Source organism: Oncorhynchus mykiss, chromosome 13 (genome assembly GCF_057628025.1).
Source record: "Oncorhynchus mykiss isolate SJ-2025 chromosome 13, ASM5762802v1, whole genome shotgun sequence".
Classification (NCBI taxonomy): domain Eukaryota; kingdom Metazoa; phylum Chordata; class Actinopteri; order Salmoniformes; family Salmonidae; genus Oncorhynchus; species Oncorhynchus mykiss.
In genome coordinates this window covers 599,698-616,002 of record NC_143034.1, presented here as the reverse complement: position 1 = coordinate 616,002, position 16,305 = coordinate 599,698, and the positions used below count along the sequence as shown (strand labels likewise).

General features: G+C 47.6%; 2 protein-coding genes across 4 annotated transcripts in view; one reads left to right on the top strand and one right to left on the bottom strand.

Annotated features, from left to right (window-relative positions):
* sack1gb (scaffolding CK1 anchoring protein Gb) overlaps positions 1-7,287 on the bottom strand; it is a 39,903-nt gene extending 32,616 nt beyond the window's left edge. The window contains exons 1-2 of the mRNA XM_090194615.1: positions 5,754-7,287; positions 4,664-4,831 (exon numbers count right to left, since the gene is read on the bottom strand). Coding sequence (XP_090050741.1) covers positions 4,664-4,831; positions 5,754-6,236 — 651 coding nt within the window. The 5' untranslated portion in view covers positions 6,237-7,287. The remainder of the gene's footprint in view (positions 1-4,663; positions 4,832-5,753) is intronic.
* Positions 1-16,305, top strand: part of slc5a10 (solute carrier family 5 member 10) — a 91,405-nt gene that overhangs the window by 63,202 nt on the left and 11,898 nt on the right. For all 3 annotated transcript variants that reach the window (XM_090194618.1, XM_090194619.1, XM_090194620.1), the window contains one exon: positions 13,124-13,231. In XM_090194618.1, the coding sequence (XP_090050744.1) occupies positions 13,124-13,231 (108 nt within the window). The remainder of the gene's footprint in view (positions 1-13,123; positions 13,232-16,305) is intronic.

The window sequence follows — 16,305 nt, the reverse complement described above, 5'->3', positions numbered from 1 at the left end:
GAACAGCGGAGAGAGAGAAGGGGGAGGGAGAGAAAAGAGAACAGCGGCGAGAGAGAGAAGGGGGAGGGAGAGAGAAGAGAACAGCGGAGAGAGAGATGGGGGAGGGAGAGAGAAGAGAACAGCGGAGAGAGAGAAGGGGGAGGGAGAGAAAAGAGAACAGCGGAGAGAGAGAAGAGAACAGCGGAGAGAGAGAAGGGGGAGGGAGAGAGAAGAGAATAGCGGAGAGAGAAGTGGGAGGGAGAGAGAAGAGAACAGCGGAGAGAGAGAAGGGGGAGGGAGAGAGAAGAGAACAGCGGAGAGAGAGAAGGGGGAGGGAGAGAGAAGAGAACAGCGGAGAGAGAGAGAAGGGGGAGGGAGAGAGAAGAGAACAGCGGAGAGAGAGATGGGGGAGGGAGAGAGAAGAGAACAGCGGAGAGAGAGAAGGGGGAGGGAGAGAAAAGAGAACAGCGGAGAGAGAGAAGAGAACAGCGGAGAGAGAGAAGGGGGAGGGAGAGAGAAGAGAATAGCGGAGAGAGAAGTGGGAGGGAGAGAGAAGAGAACAGCGGAGAGAGAGAAGCTCTGATCATTTAGGAGGTGGGAGGTGGTCAGTACATTCGTTAAGTATTCAGACTCCTTCCATGTTTCCACATTCTGTTACGTTACAGCCTTTCTAACATGGATTAAACAAAAATATTTCCTCATCAATCTAATTATTGGGTATTGTGATGTCATTATGGGGTATTGTGATGTCATTATGGGGTATTGTGATGTCATTATGGGGTATTGTGATGTCATTATGGGGTATTGTGATGTCATTATGGGGTATTGTGATGTCATTATGGGGTATTGTGTGTAGAATAAGGCTGTAACGTAAAACAAAATGTGTTAAAAGTCAAGGGGTCTGAATACTTTCCCAATGTACTGTCTTTAGAGTGTAGTCTATGTGGTTGATTTAATTGTGTTTGTGTGTGCGTGCGTGCGGGTGTGTATGTTCACGTGCGTGTGTCTAATTGACTGCAGCAGCAGTATGGAATGTGCTGAATGTTCTTCTGGAAGCTTCTGAAACTAAAACACTTAACAACTCCTAGAGTTAAGCTGCAGAACGAGTTCCTCTATTCTCCACAGAATACATACAGACAGAGAGATAACAGACAGTCAAACTGCAGAACTAGTTCCTCTATTCTCCACAGAATACATACAGACAGAGAGATAACAGACAGTCAAACTGCAGAACTAGTTCCTCTATTCTCCACAGAATACATACAGACAGAGAGATAACAGACAGTCAAACTGCAGAACTAGTTCCTCTATTCTCCACAGAATACATACAGACAGAGACTGTCTACAGGACTACAACCAGACAGACAGAAGGAAACAAGACAGTCGGTCAGGACTACAATCAGACAGACAGACAGAGACAAGACAGTCAGTCAGGACTACAATCAGACAGACAGAGACAAGACAGTCTGTCAGGACTACAACCAGACAGACAGACAGACAGGCAGAGGCAAGACAGTCGGTCAGGACTACAATCAGACAGACAGAAGGAAACAAGACAGTCGGTCAGGACTACAATCAGACAGACAGACAGAGACAAGACAGTCGGTCAGGACTACAACCAGACAAACAGACAGGCAGAGGCAAGACAGTCGGTCAGGACTACAATCAGACAGACAGAAGGAAACAAGACAGTCGGTCAGGACTACAACCAGACAGACAGACAGGCAGAGGCAAGACAGTCGGTCAGGACTACAATCAGACAGACAGAAGGAAACAAGACAGTCGGTCAGGACTACAACCAGACAGACAGAGACAAGACAGTCGGTCAGGACTACAACCAGACAGACAGAGACAAGACAGTCGGTCAGGACTACAACCAGACAGACAGAGACAAGACAGTCGGTCAGGACTACAACCAGACAGACAGAGACAAGACAGTCAGTCGGTCAGGACTACAACCAGACAGACAGACAGGCAGAGGCAAGACAGTCGGTCAGGACTACAATCAGACAGACAGAAGGAAACAAGACAGTCGGTCAGGACTACAATCAGACAGACAGACAGAGACAAGACAGTCAGTCAGGACTACAATCAGACAGACAGAGACAAGACAGTCTGTCAGGACTACAACCAGACAGACAGACAGACAGACAGAGACAAGACAGTTTGTCAGGACTACAACCAGACAGACCCAGCAGGGTTGGCAGTTTGGGTTTATTAAAGGTAGACTCAGAGATATGATGTAAATACAGAAAGTAAATGGCATAGTGGGTCAACTTCCACAACAACTAAGAGCGTTGAAGTAGAGGCTCAACTCTCTAGGCTCTTTTCTTGCCCTGACTACCACACTGTGAACAGCGTGAAGCGAAACCGTGGACGTGATTAAGTACTGTGTGTGACCGTGTGAGAGCGCAGTGTTGCATCTCGCTCATCTTAATATCTCCGGTGCTGCTCAACATCATTTCACAAAGTCTACCTTTAAGCCAGGCAAGCTCAAACACGTACAGATAAAGTATTGCAATTATTTTACAAGTATCTGAAACCCAGGTCTGGTGTGGGTGTGTGTGTGTGTGTGGAGTTAGTCTCTTTAATAAGGGTGTGGCATTGGGCGGAGCAATGCCTTGTGGGTAATATTTCTGTACCAAAGGAAAATGTCCCCAGTGCAGTAAAACTAGAGATGGAGGGGTAGGCGTGGGGGTGGGAGAAAATGGGGAGGGGGAGAGAAGAGAACAGCGGAGAGAGAGAAGGGGGAGGGAGAGAGAAGAGAACAGCGGAGAGAGAGAAGGGGGAGGGAGAGAGAAGAGAACAGTGGAGAGAGAGAGAAGGGGGAGGGAGAGAGAAGGGGGAGGGAGAAGAGAACAGCGGAGAGAGAGAGAAGGGGGAGGGAGAGAGAAGGGGGAGGGAGAGAGAAGAGAACAGCGGAGAGAGAGAAGGGGGAGGGAGAGAGAAGGGGGAGGGAGAGAGAAGAGAACAGTGGAGAGAAAGAGAAGGGGGAGGGAGAAGAGAACAGCAGAGAGAGAAGGGGGAGGGAGAAGAGAACAGCGGAGAGAGAAGGGGGGAGGGAGAAGAGAACAGCAGAGAGAGAAGGGGGAGGGAGAAGAGAAGGGGGAGGGAGAGAGAAGAGAACAGCGGAGAGAGAGAAGGGGGAGGGAGAGAGAAGAGAACAGTGGAGAGAGAGAGAAGGGGGAGGGAGAGAGAAGGGGGAGGGAGAGAGAAGGGGGAGGGAGAGAGAAGGGGGAGGGAGAGAGAAGAGAACAGCGGAGAGAGAGAAGGGGGAGGGAGAGAGAAGAGAACAGCGGAGAGAGAGAAGGGGGAGGGAGAGAGAAGGGGGAGGGAGAGAGAAGAGAACAGTGGAGAGAGAGAGAAGGGGGAGGGAGAAGAGAACAGCAGAGAGAGAAGGGGGGAGGGAGAAGAGAACAGCGGAGAGAGAAGGGGGGAGGGAGAAGAGAACAGCAGAGAGAGAAGGGGGGAGGGAGAAGAGAACAGCGGAGAGAGAGAGAAGGGGGAGGGAGGGAGAAGGGGGAGGGAGAGAGAAGAGAACAGCGGAGAGAGAGAAGGGGGAGGGAGAGAGAAGAGAACAGTGGAGAGAGAGAGAAGGGGGAGGGAGAGAGAAGGGGGAGGGAGAGAGAAGGGGGAGGGAGAAGAGAACAGCGGAGAGAGAGAGAAGGGGGAGGGAGAGAGAAGGGGGAGGGAGAGAGAAGAGAACAGCGGAGAGAGAGAAGGGGGAGGGAGAGAGAAGAGAACAGCGGAGAGAGAGAAGGGGGAGGGAGAGAGAAGGGGGAGGGAGAGAGAAGAGAACAGTGGAGAGAGAGAGAAGGGGGAGGGAGAAGAGAACAGCAGAGAGAGAAGGGGGGAGGGAGAAGAGAACAGCGGAGAGAGAGAGAAGGGGGAGGGAGAGAGAAGGGGGAGGGAGAGAGAAGAGAACAGCGGAGAGAGAGAAGGGGGAGGGAGAGAGAAGAGAACAGCGGAGAGAGAGAAGGGGGAGGGAGAGAGAAGAGAACAGCGGAGAGAGAGAAGGGGGAGGGAGAGAGAAGAGAACAGTGGAGAGAGAGAGAAGGGGGAGGGAGAGAGAAGGGGGAGGGAGAGAGAAGAGAACAGTGGAGAGAGAGAGAAGGGGGAGGGAGAGAGAAGGGGGAGAGAGAGAGAAGAGAACAGCGGAGAGAGAGAAGGGGGAGGGAGAGAGAAGAGAACAGTGGAGAGAGAGAGAAGGGGGAGGGAGAGAGAAGAGAACAGCGGAGAGAGAGAAGGGGGAGGGAGAGAGAAGGGGGAGGGAGAGAGAAGAGAACAGTGGAGAGAGAGAGAAGGGGGAGGGAGAAGAGAACAGCAGAGAGAGAAGGGGGAAGGGAGAAGAGAACAGCGGAGAGAGAGAGAAGGGGGAGGGAGAGAGAAGGGGGAGGGAGAGAGAAGAGAACAGTGGAGAGAGAGAGAACAGGGGAGAGAGAAGCAAATAATGTGTGTGACCGTGTGAGAGCGCAGTGTTGCATCTCGCTCATCTTAATATCTCCGGTGCTGCTCAACATCATTTCACAAAGTCTACCTTTAAGCCAGGCAAGCTCAAACACGTACAGATAAAGTATTGCAATTATTTTACAAGTATCTGAAACCCAGGTCTGGTGTGTGTGTGTGTGTGTGTGTGTGTGTGTGTGTGTGTGTGTGTGTGTGTGTGTGTGTGTGTGTGTGTTACCTTGAGGTGTCCCTGGTGCATATTGGCTCTACAACACATGTCCAGGAAGCAGGAGACAGCAGATGTGTCGATGACGATGTAGACAGGAACTCTTCTCTTATAGGCCGCATCTAACAGGTCCTTATAGATGTCAACATCACTGAACTGATCCATTACTACTGCTATAACCTGGGAGAACAGACACACAGTGGTTTTAACCCTGACCCATCTAACAGGTCCTCATGTCAACATCACTACTGCTATAACCTGGGAGAACAGACACACAGTGGTTTTAACCCTGACCCATCTAACAGGTCCTCATGTCAACATCACTGACCACATACCTTCTGAGACTGTGAAATAGTCTGTAGTCTGTACTGTGTGTAGTCTACCTTCTGAGCCTGTGATATATAGTCTGTACTGTGTGTAGTCTACCTTCTGAGCCTGTGATATATAGTCTGTACTGTGTGTAGTCTACCTTCTGAGCCTGTGATATAGTCTGTACTGTGTGTAGTCTACCTTCTGAGCCTGTGATATAGTCTGTACTGTGTGTAGTCTACCTTCTGAGCCTGTGAAATAGTCTATAGTCTGTACTGTGTGTAGTCTACCTTCTGAGCCTGTGATATAGTCTGTACTGTGTGTAGTCTACCTTCTGAGCCTGTGATATAGTCTGTACTGTGTGTAGTCTACCTTCTGAACCTGTGAAATAGTCTATAGTCTGTACTGTGTGTAGTCTACCTTCTGAGCCTGTGATATAGTCTGTACTGTGTGTAGTCTACCTTCTGAGCCTGTGATATAGTCTGTAGTGTGTAGTCTACCTTCTGAGCCTGTGATATAGTCTGTACTGTGTGTAGTCTACCTTCTGAGCCTGTGATATAGTCTGTACTGTGTGTAGTCTACCTTCTGAGCCTGTGATATATAGTCTGTACTGTGTGTAGTCTACCTTCTGAGCCTGTGATATATAGTCTGTACTGTGTGTAGTCTACCTTCTGAGCCTGTGATATAGTCTGTACTGTGTGTAGTCTACCTTCTGAGCCTGTGATATATAGTCTGTACTGTGTGTAGTCTACCTTCTGAGCCTGTGATATAGTCTGTACTGTGTGTAGTCTACCTTCTGAGCCTGTGATATAGTCTTCCGGACAACCTCCTTGATGTGTGTTTGTCCATCAGCTGGGGGCTGCGTGTGCACGTTGACACGTGTCACTCCTCGGTATGACACGGCGTCGGGCCAGCCCAGGTCCAGGTCGGGTATAGAACCTTCAGAGCGGTCGGGCCAGTACTGTAATGACAGTGGCCCATTGCCCCCGTCATACTCCTTCGGGGACGCGCTGCCCGCTCCCGCCTCGGCCTTGAGGTGCTCGCTTCCAGGCCGGTAGGCCTCCACGGTGCGCGCCAGCCGCAGGAGCTCCGGTTCAGACAGGAAGTGTCGGAGGTCATGTTCACTGAGGTAGCTGCTAAAGGCCTCTCGCCCCCCGGTCAGCAGAGCCTCGAGCGCGAGCCGCTGGTCCTCGCTGTAGAAGAACTCGGGTTTGGACTCGGTCACGCGCCAGTTGATGTGATGCTCATCGAGACACTGCACCTGAGACAGAGCCATGGCGCTAGGCTTTATCAATACCTAACTGATAATCACTGACGGATCAATGATATAACCCGACCGACCGAGTGTTACTGAAGAACATTAAATATACAATCCCACGGTTGAACCGGGAGATTTACCAAACCTTTCCGACAAGAGTTCAACTGTCTCAGCTCATGTTGTATTCGTATCCGTGTACACCAGCTTCCCACGATTTGTCCCATAAAACACGAATAAGGTTTAAAATAAATAAAACGGCGACTTTTCTCCTCAAAGCCGACAGAAACCGAGACCGACTAGTTAATCAGCAGCACCATATAAACTACCGTCCAAATTGAGTCAGTGCGTCTCCTCGTGTTGTAAAACGCAATAGAATTGAGCAGAAGTAAATAGTTACAGGCTGAATGTGAAATGTCTCTGTGAGATTATCACGGGTTCATCTCCCAGCCTCAAACCACATCTCATGAACAAACACGCAGACACAGGTAAACCGGGACAAACTTCCCCACCCCGCCACGCCCGTCACACATGACCGCTCCAGCCCCGTTCCGGTCGAGCAGCGGGGATGTGTGTTCGTGTGAGTCAGAGGATCTTTTCAAACAGCAGCAGCTTTAATCCAGACGGACGTGGGTGACTTGTTCAACTATTCTGATGACGAGACTCTTTTCAAAAAAAGTCTCGTCTGTCTGCGGTTCAAAACTTTTCTCTCGGTTCTATTGTACTGGAAGCGAGGCACTTCCTAGATCCCGTTTAGTTCCTCCAGAAAACTGTTGACAGTTGAAGCAGCTTTGAGACAAAACTCTGCGGAGTTTCTTCCAAAAGTGTCTTGTCCTTTTATAGACAAAGTCCCAAATACAAAACGAACGGTTAATAATAACGATAGTTAATAACCGCTAATTATCCTGTATCGCGGAGAGATCTAGCGTGTCTGTTGGTAACTCGAGCTGTGAACTCTGTAACGGAAGCTGTCCTCACCGGGGACTCGAGGGCGGAGTGTCCGGTTAGTGGGTCAGTAAATAATACAGAGAGAACCTAGAAACACTATAACCCCGCCTCATGTGTCGTGGCTAGAAGGTATCCAGCTTTAGTCAGAATTGACTTTTTTTGTAGCCGGTTACGCCTCGATCACACCGACAGTGTTTTACATTTTGGTTCACCGGAAGTACATTCATTTCCAATGGAACGAGGGTTATAATTGTGTATAATAATCATATACATTAAAACCAGGGTAATAATAATGGTGTGTTTTGCACCTGTGTTTTAGGGCATTCACCCATGTTTGGACCTGGTACTTTGTTAAGGACATTAAAGCGTTTTTTCCCGTTTACTTTGCTCTCTGCTTTTTGACTCACTCACCCACCGTTACACGTTGTTCAGGAATATCTTGGGGTGGTAAATCAGAGTGTACCAATTGATCTCTGAGATTTCTGCCCCGCGAGAATACGACCAAGGGAAGGTCCGAAAACACATTACCGAGATCATCGGATTATAGGATGTGCCAATGTTTGTGAACAATTCCCTTAATTTGTTCAGAGCACTTTGAATAGCGAGTAGTCAGAATACAATAATGAGTCTTTTTGCGAGACTTGAACAAGGTCATGTCTCGTTTTGTTTTGAATTTTCTCAATGGCAATATTAATCTGATCATTTTTGTGGCCCCTCTCCTTGAACTTTCTTTGCGTCTCAGCCATATTTCTGTCGAAATCTGATTCGACAGAATTGGCTGTAGGGCAAACTGTTTTTCAGGGGAAGCGGGTGACAACTATCAGCCCTCAACAAACTGTTACGATCAGTAGGTTTCCTGTAAAGATCAGTGTATAGAACATTATCTTCACACAAGATCAGAAGATCAAGGAAACTGATTTGACATGTGTCAGATTGCCTAGTAAATCTCAAATGTTCAGAACAGGAGTTAAGAAAAGCATGGAACGCCTGGAGCTGTTTGGCATCACTCCTCCATGGAACGCCTGGAGCTGTTTGGCATCACAAAAATATCATCAATATACCGTTTCCAAATAATGATGATAGGCAAGAAAACATTTTTGAGAGGTTTGAAAATAGACTATTTTTCCATGTAAACCACATACAAATTAGCATAGTTAGGAGCCATGGGGGATCCCAGAGCAGTACCCTTCATCTGAATAAAGAAATCATGTAGAAACATGAAATAGTTGTGTGTGAGTACTATTTCAGCCAATGTTATAATGCAGGGACTGGAAGGTAGTTCACAAGGGTCACGTTGCAGAAGAAAATGTATAATGACTCAACATCAGAAGTAACAAACAAGGTATTCTCAGGGAGAGGATCAAGACATTCAATGATAGAGACCATACTGCTGGTGTCCTTTAGGAGGGGATCTGTTCTGAGACCATACTGCTGGTGTCCTTTAACAGGGGAGCTGTTCTGAGATCATACTGCTGGTGTCCTTTAGGATGGGAGCTGTTCTGAGATCATACTGCTGGTGTCCTTTAGGAGGGGAGCTGTTCTGAGACCAGACTGCTGGTGTCCTTTAGGAGGGGAGCTGTTCTGAGATCATACTGCTGGTGTCCTTTAGGAGGGGAGCTGTTCTGAGATCATACTGCTGGTGTCCTTTAGGAGGGGAGCTGTTCTGAGATCATACTGCTGGTGTCCTTTAGGAGGGGAGCTGTTCTGAGACCATACTGCTGGTGTCCTTTAGGAGGGGAGCTGTTCTGAGACCATACTGCTGGTGTCCTTTAGGAGGGGAGCTGTTCTGAGACCATACTGCTGGTGTCCTTTAGGAGGGGAGCTGTTCTGAGACCATACTGCTGGTGTCCTTTAGGAGGGGAGCTGTTCTGAGATCATACTGCTGGTGTCCTTTAGGAGGGGAGCTGTTCTGAGATCATACTGCTGGTGTCCTTTAGGAGGGGAGCTGTTCTGAGATCATACTGCTGGTGTCCTTTAGGAGGGGAGCTGTTCTGAGACCAGACTGCTGGTGTCCTTTAGGAGGGGAGCTGTTCTGAGATCATACTGCTGGTGTCCTTTAGGAGGGGAGCTGTTCTGAGATCATACTGCTGGTGTCCTTTAGGAGGGGAGCTGTTCTGAGATCATACTGCTGGTGTCCTTTAGGAGGGGAGCTGTTCTGAGACCATACTGCTGGTGTCCTTTAGGAGGGGAGCTGTTCTGAGACCATACTGCTGGTGTCCTTTAGGAGGGGAGCTGTTCTGAGACCATACTGCTGGTGTCCTTTAGGAGGGGAGCTGTTCTGAGACCATACTGCTGGTGTCCTTTAGGAGGGGAGCTGTTCTGAGATCATACTGCTGGTGTCCTTTAGGAGGGGAGCTGTTCTGAGATCATACTGCTGGTGTCCTTTAGGAGGGGAGCTGTTCTGAGATCATACTGCTGGTGTCCTTTAGGAGGGGAGCTGTTCTGAGACCATACTGCTGGTGTCCTTTAGGAGGGGAGCTGTTCTGAGATCATACTGCTGGTGTCCTTTAGGAGGGGAGCTGTTCTGAGATCATACTGCTGGTGTCCTTTAGGATGGGAGCTGTTCTGAGATCATACTGCTGGTGTCCTTTAGGAGGGGAGCTGTTCTGAGATCATACTGCTGGTGTCCTTTAGGAGGGGAGCTGTTCTGAGACCATACTGCTGGTGTCCTTTAGGAGGGGAGCTGTTCTGAGATCATACTGCTGGTGTCCTTTAGGAGGGGAGCTGTTCTGAGACCATACTGCTGGTGTCCTTTAGGAGGGGAGCTGTTCTGAGACCATACTGCTGGTGTCCTTTAGGAGGGGAGCTGTTCTGAGATCATACTGCTGGTGTCCTTTAGGAGGGGAGCTGTTCTGAGACCATACTGCTGGTGTCCTTTAGGAGGAGAGCTGTTCTGAGACCATACTGCTGGTGTCCTTTAGGAGGGGAGCTGTTCTGAGACCATATTGCTGGTGTCCTTTAGGATGGGAGCTGTTCTGAGACCATACTGCTGGTGTCCTTTAGGAGGGGAGCTGTTCTGAGACCATACTGCTGGTGTCCTTTAGGAGGGGAGCTGTTCTGAGATCATACTGCTGGTGTCCTTTAGGAGGGGAGCTGTTCTGAGACCATACTGCTGGTGTCCTTTAGGAGGAGAGCTGTTCTGAGATCATACTGCTGGTGTCCTTTAGGAGGGGAGCTGTTCTGAGATCATACTGCTGGTGTCCTTTAGGAGGGGAGCTGTTCTGAGACCATACTGCTGGTGTCCTTTAGGAGGGGAGCTGTTCTGAGACCATACTGCTGGTGTCCTTTAGGAGGGGAGCTGTTCTGAGACCATACTGCTGGTGTCCTTTAGGAGGGGAGCTGTTCTGAGACCATACTGCTGGTGTCCTTTAACAGGGGAGCTGTTCTGAGACCATACTGCTGGTGTCCTTTAGGAGGGGAGCTGTTCTGAGATCATACTGCTGGTGTCCTTTAGGATGGGAGCTGTTCTGAGACCATACTGCTGGTGTCCTTTAGGAGGGGAGCTGTTCTGAGACCATACTGCTGTTGTCCTTTAGGAGGGGAGCTGTTCTGAGACCATACTGCTGGTGTCCTTTAGGAGGGGAGCTGTTCTGAGATCATACTGCTGGTGTCCTTTAGGAGGGGAGCTGTTCTGAGACCATACTGCTGGTGTCCTTTAGGAGGGGAGCTGTTCTGAGACCATACTGCTGGTGTCCTTTAGGAGGGGAGCTGTTCTGAGACCATACTGCTGGTGTCCTTTAGGAGGGGAGCTGTTCTGAGACCATACTGCTGGTGTCCTTTAGGAGGGGAGCTGTTCTGAGATCATACTGCTGGTGTCCTTTAGGAGGGGAGCTGTTCTGAGACCATACTGCTGGTGTCCTTTAGGAGGGGAGCTGTTCTGAGATCATACTGCTGGTGTCCTTTAGGATGGGAGCTGTTCTGAGATCATACTGCTGGTGTCCTTTAGGAGGGGAGCTGTTCTGAGACCATACTGCTGGTGTCCTTTACAAAGGAGGGGAGCTGTTCTGAGACCATACTGCTGGTGTCCTTTAGGAGGGGAGCTGTTCTGAGATCATACTGCTGGTGTCCTTTACAAAGGAGGGGAGCTGTTCTGAGATCATACTGCTGGTGTCCTTTAGGAGGGGAGCTGTTCTGAGATCATACTGCTGGTGTCCTTTAGGAGGGGAGCTGTTCTGAGATCATACTGCTGGTGTCCTTTAGGAGGGGAGCTGTTCTGAGATCATACTGCTGGTGTCCTTTAGGAGGGGAGCTGTTCTGAGATCATACTGCTGGTGTCCTTTAGGATGGGAGCTGTTCTGAGATCATACTGCTGGTGTCCTTTAGGAGGGGAGCTGTTCTGAGATCATACTGCTGGTGTCCTTTAGGAGGGGAGCTGTTCTGAGATCATACTGCTGGTGTCCTTTAGGAGGGGAGCTGTTCTGAGATCATACTGCTGGTGTCCTTTAGGATGGGAGCTGTTCTGAGATCATACTGCTGGTGTCCTTTAGGAGGAGAGCTGTTCTGAGATCATACTGCTGGTGTCCTTTACAAAGGAGGGGAGCTGTTCTGAGACCATACTGCTGGTGTCCTTTAGGAGGGGAGATGTTCTGAGATCATACTGCTGGTGTCCTTTAGGAGGAGAGCTGTTCTGAGATCATACTGCTGGTGTCCTTTACAAAGGAGGGGAGCTGTTCTGAGATCATACTGCTGGTGTCCTTTAGGATGGGAGCTGTTCTGAGATCATACTGCTGGTGTCCTTTAGGAGGGGAGCTGTTCTGAGATCATACAGCTGGTGTCCTTTAGGAGGGGAGCTGTTCTGAGATCATACTGCTGGTGTCCTTTAGGAGGGGAGCTGTTCTGAGATCATACTGCTGGTGTCCTTTAGGATGGGAGCTGTTCTGAGATCATACTGCTGGTGTCCTTTAGGAGGGGAGCTGTTCTGAGATCATACAGCTGGTGTCCTTTAGGAGGGGAGCTGTTCTGAGACCATACTGCTGGTGTCCTTTAGGAGGGGAGCTGTTCTGAGATCATACTGCTGGTGTAATAATAATGGTGTGTAATAATCCTAGACATTATAACCAGGGTAATAATAATGGTGTGTAATAATCCTAGGCATTAAAACCAGGGTAATAATAATGGTGTGTGTAATAATCATAGACATTATAACCAAGGTAATAATGGTGTGTAATAATCATAGGCATTAAAACCAGGGTAATAATAATGGTGTGTAATAATCATAGACATTATAACCAAGGTAATAATGGTGTGTAATAATCATAGACATTAAAACCAGGGTAATAATGGTGTGTAATAATCATAGACATTATAACCAAGGTAATAATGGTGTGTAATAATCATAGACATTATAACCAGGGTAATAATAATGGTGTGTAATAATCATAGGCATTAAAACCAGGGTAATAATGTTGTGTGTAATAATCATAGACATTATAACCAGGGTAATAATGGTGTGTGTAATAATCATAGACATTATAACCAGGGTAATAATGCTGTGTGTAATAATCATAGGCATTAAAACCAGGGTAATAATGTTGTGTGTAATAATCATAGACATTATAACCAGGGTAATAATAATGGTGTGTAATAATCCTAGACATTAAAACCAGGGTAATAATAATGGTGTATAATAATCATAGGCATTAAAACCAGGGTAATAATGGTGTGTAATAATCATAGACATTATAACCAGGGTAATAATAATGGTGTGTAATAATCCTAGACATTAAAACCAGGGTAATAATGGTGTGTAATAATCATAGACATTAAAACCAGGGTAATAATAATGGTGTGTAATAATCCTAGACATTAAAACCAGGGTAATAATGGTGTGTAATAATCATAGACATTAAAACCAGGGTAATAATGTTTTGTGTAATAATCCTAGACATTAAAACCAGGGTAATAATGTTGTGTGTAATAATCATAGACATTATAACCAGGGTAATAACTGTGTGTTCCAGACTCGGTGGGGTGTGTGGACCCAGAGGAGTGTGTGAGGGTGTGTGGAGCGGAGGTGGGCTGCTCCAACATCGCCTTCCCCAAACTGGTCATCGAGCTCATGCCCAGCGGTGAGTGAGTGTGTGTAATGCTGTATGTGTGTAAAAGCCTGGTTTAGATTGTATCCGTCATGTCCCTGGGTGGTGTAGAATGTCTCTGGGTGGTGTAGAATGTATCCGTCATGTCTCTGGGTGGTGTAGAATGTCTCTGGATGGTGTAGAATGTATCCGTCGTGTCTCTGGGTGGTGTAGAATGTATCCGTCATGTCTCTGGGTGGTGTAGAATGTCTCTGGATGGTGTAGAATGTATCCGTCATGTCTCTGGGTGGTGTAGAATGTATCCGTCATGTCTCTGGGTGGTGTAGAATATCTCTGGGTGGTGTAGAATGTATCCGTCATGTCCCTGGGTGGTGTAGAATATCTCTAGATGGTGTAGAATGTATCCGTCATGTCTCTGGGTGGTGTATAATGTCTCTGGGTGGTGTGGAATGTATCCGTCATGTCTGGGTGGTGTAGAATGTCTCTGGGTGGTGTAGAATGTATCCGTCATGTCTGGGTGGTGTAGAATGTCTCTGGGTGGTGTAGAATGTATCCGTCATGTCTGGGTGGTGTAGAATGTCTCTGGGTGGTGTAGAATGTATCCGTCATGTCTGGGTGGTGTAGAATGTCTCTGGGTGGTGTGGAATGTATCAGTCATGTCTCTGGGTGGTGTAGAATGTCTCTGGGTGGTGTGGAATGTATCCGTCATGTCTGGGTGGTGTAGAATGTCTCTGGGTGGTGTAGAATGTATCAGTCATGTCTCTGGGTGGTGTAGAATGTCTCTGGGTGGTGTGGAATGTATCCGTCATGTCTGGGTGGTGTAGAATATCTCTGGGTGGTGTAGAATGTATCCGTCATGTCTCTGGGTGGTGTATAATGTCTCTGAGTGGTGTGGAATGTATCCGTCATGTCTGGGTGGTGTAGAATGTCTCTGGGTGGTGTAGAATGTATCCGTCATGTCTGGGTGGTGTAGAATGTCTCTGGGTGGTGTGGAATGTATCAGTCATGTCTCTGGGTGGTGTAGAATGTCTCTGGGTGGTGTAGAATGTATCCGTCATGTCTGGGTGGTGTAGAATGTCTCTGGGTGGTGTAGAATGTATCCGTCATGTCTGGGTGGTGTAGAATGTCTCTGGGTGGTGTAGAATGTATCCGTCATGTCTGGGTGGTGTAGAATGTCTCTGGGTGGTGTAGAATGTCTCTGGGTGGTGTAGAATGTATCCGTCATGTCTCTGGGTGGTGTAGAATTTTTTTTATTTTTTTTATTTTTTTTTATTTCACCTTTATTTAACCAGGTAGGTTAGTTGAGAACAAGTTCTCATTTGCAACTGCGACCTGGCCAAGATAAGGCATAGCAGTGTGAACAGACAACACAGAGTTACACATGGAGTAAACAATTAACAAGAATGTCTCTGGGTGGTGTAGAATGTATCCGTCATGTCTGGCTTGGATTGGAATAGACAATACCATGGGGTTGGCTTGGATTGGAATAGACAATACCATGGGGTTGGCTTGGATTGGAATAGACAATACCATGGGGTTGGCTTGGATTGGAATAGACAATACCGTGGGCTTGGCTTGGATTGGAATAGACAATACCATGGGGTTGGCTTGGATTGGAATATACAATACCATGGGGTTGGCTTGGATTGGAATAGACAATACCATGGGGTTGGATTGGAATAGACAATACCATGGGGTTGGATTGGAATAGACAATACCATGGGGTTGGATTGGATTGGAATAGACAATACCATGGGGTTGGATTGGAATAGACAATACCATGGGGTTGGCTTGGATTGGAATAGACAATACCATGGGCTTGGATTGGAATAGACAATACCATGGGCTTGGATTGGAATAGACAATACCATGGGGTTGGATTGGAATAGACAATACCATGGGCTTGGATTGGAATAGACAATACCATGGGGTTGGATTGGAATAGACAATACCATGGGGTTGGATTGGAATAGACAATACCATGGGGTTGGATTGGAATAGACAATACCATGGGCTTGGATTGGAAAAGACAATACCATGGGGTTGGCTTGGATTGGAATAGACAATACCATGGGGTTGGATTGGAATAGACAATACCATGGGCTTGGATTGGAAAAGACAATACCATGGGGTTGGCTTGGATTGGAATAGACAATACCATGGGGTTGGATTGGAATAGACAATACCATGGGGTTGGCTTGGATTGGAATAGACAATACCATGGGGTTGGATTGGAATAGACAATACCATGGGGTTGGATTGGAATAGACAATACCATGGGGTTGGATTGGATTGGAAAAGACAATACCATGGGGTTGGATTGGATTGGAATAGACAATACCATGGGGTTGGCTTGGATTGGAATAGACAATACCATGGGGTTGCATTGGAATAGACAATACCATGGGGTTGGATTGGAATAGACAATACCATGGGGTTGGCTTGGATTGGAATAGACAATACCATGGGGTTGGATTGGAATAGACAATACCATGGGGTTGGATTGGATTGGAATAGACAATACCATGGGGTTGGCTTGGAATAGACAATACCATGGGGTTGGATTGGATTGGAATAGACAATACCATGGGGTTGGCTTGGATTGGAATAGACAATACCATGGGGTTGGATTGGAATAGACAATACCATGGGGTTGGATTGGAATAGACAATACCATGGGGTTGGCTTGGAATAGACAATACCATGGGGTTGGATTGGAATAGACAATACCATGGGGTTGGATTGGAATAGACAATACCATGGGGTTGGCTTGGAATAGACAATACCATGGGGTTGGATTGGAATAGACAATACCATGGGGTTGGCTTGGATTGGAATAGACAATTCCATGGGGTTGGATTGGAATAGACAATACCATGGGGTTGGATTGGAATAGACAATACCATGGGGTTGGATTGGATTGGAATAGACAAATACATGGGGTTGGCTTGGAATAGACAATACCATGGGGTTGAATTGGAATAGACAATACCATGGGGTTGGATTGGAATAGACAATACCATGGGGTTGGATTGGAATATACAATACCATGGGGTTGGCTTGGATTGGAATAGACAATACCATGGGCTTGGATTGGAATAGACAAT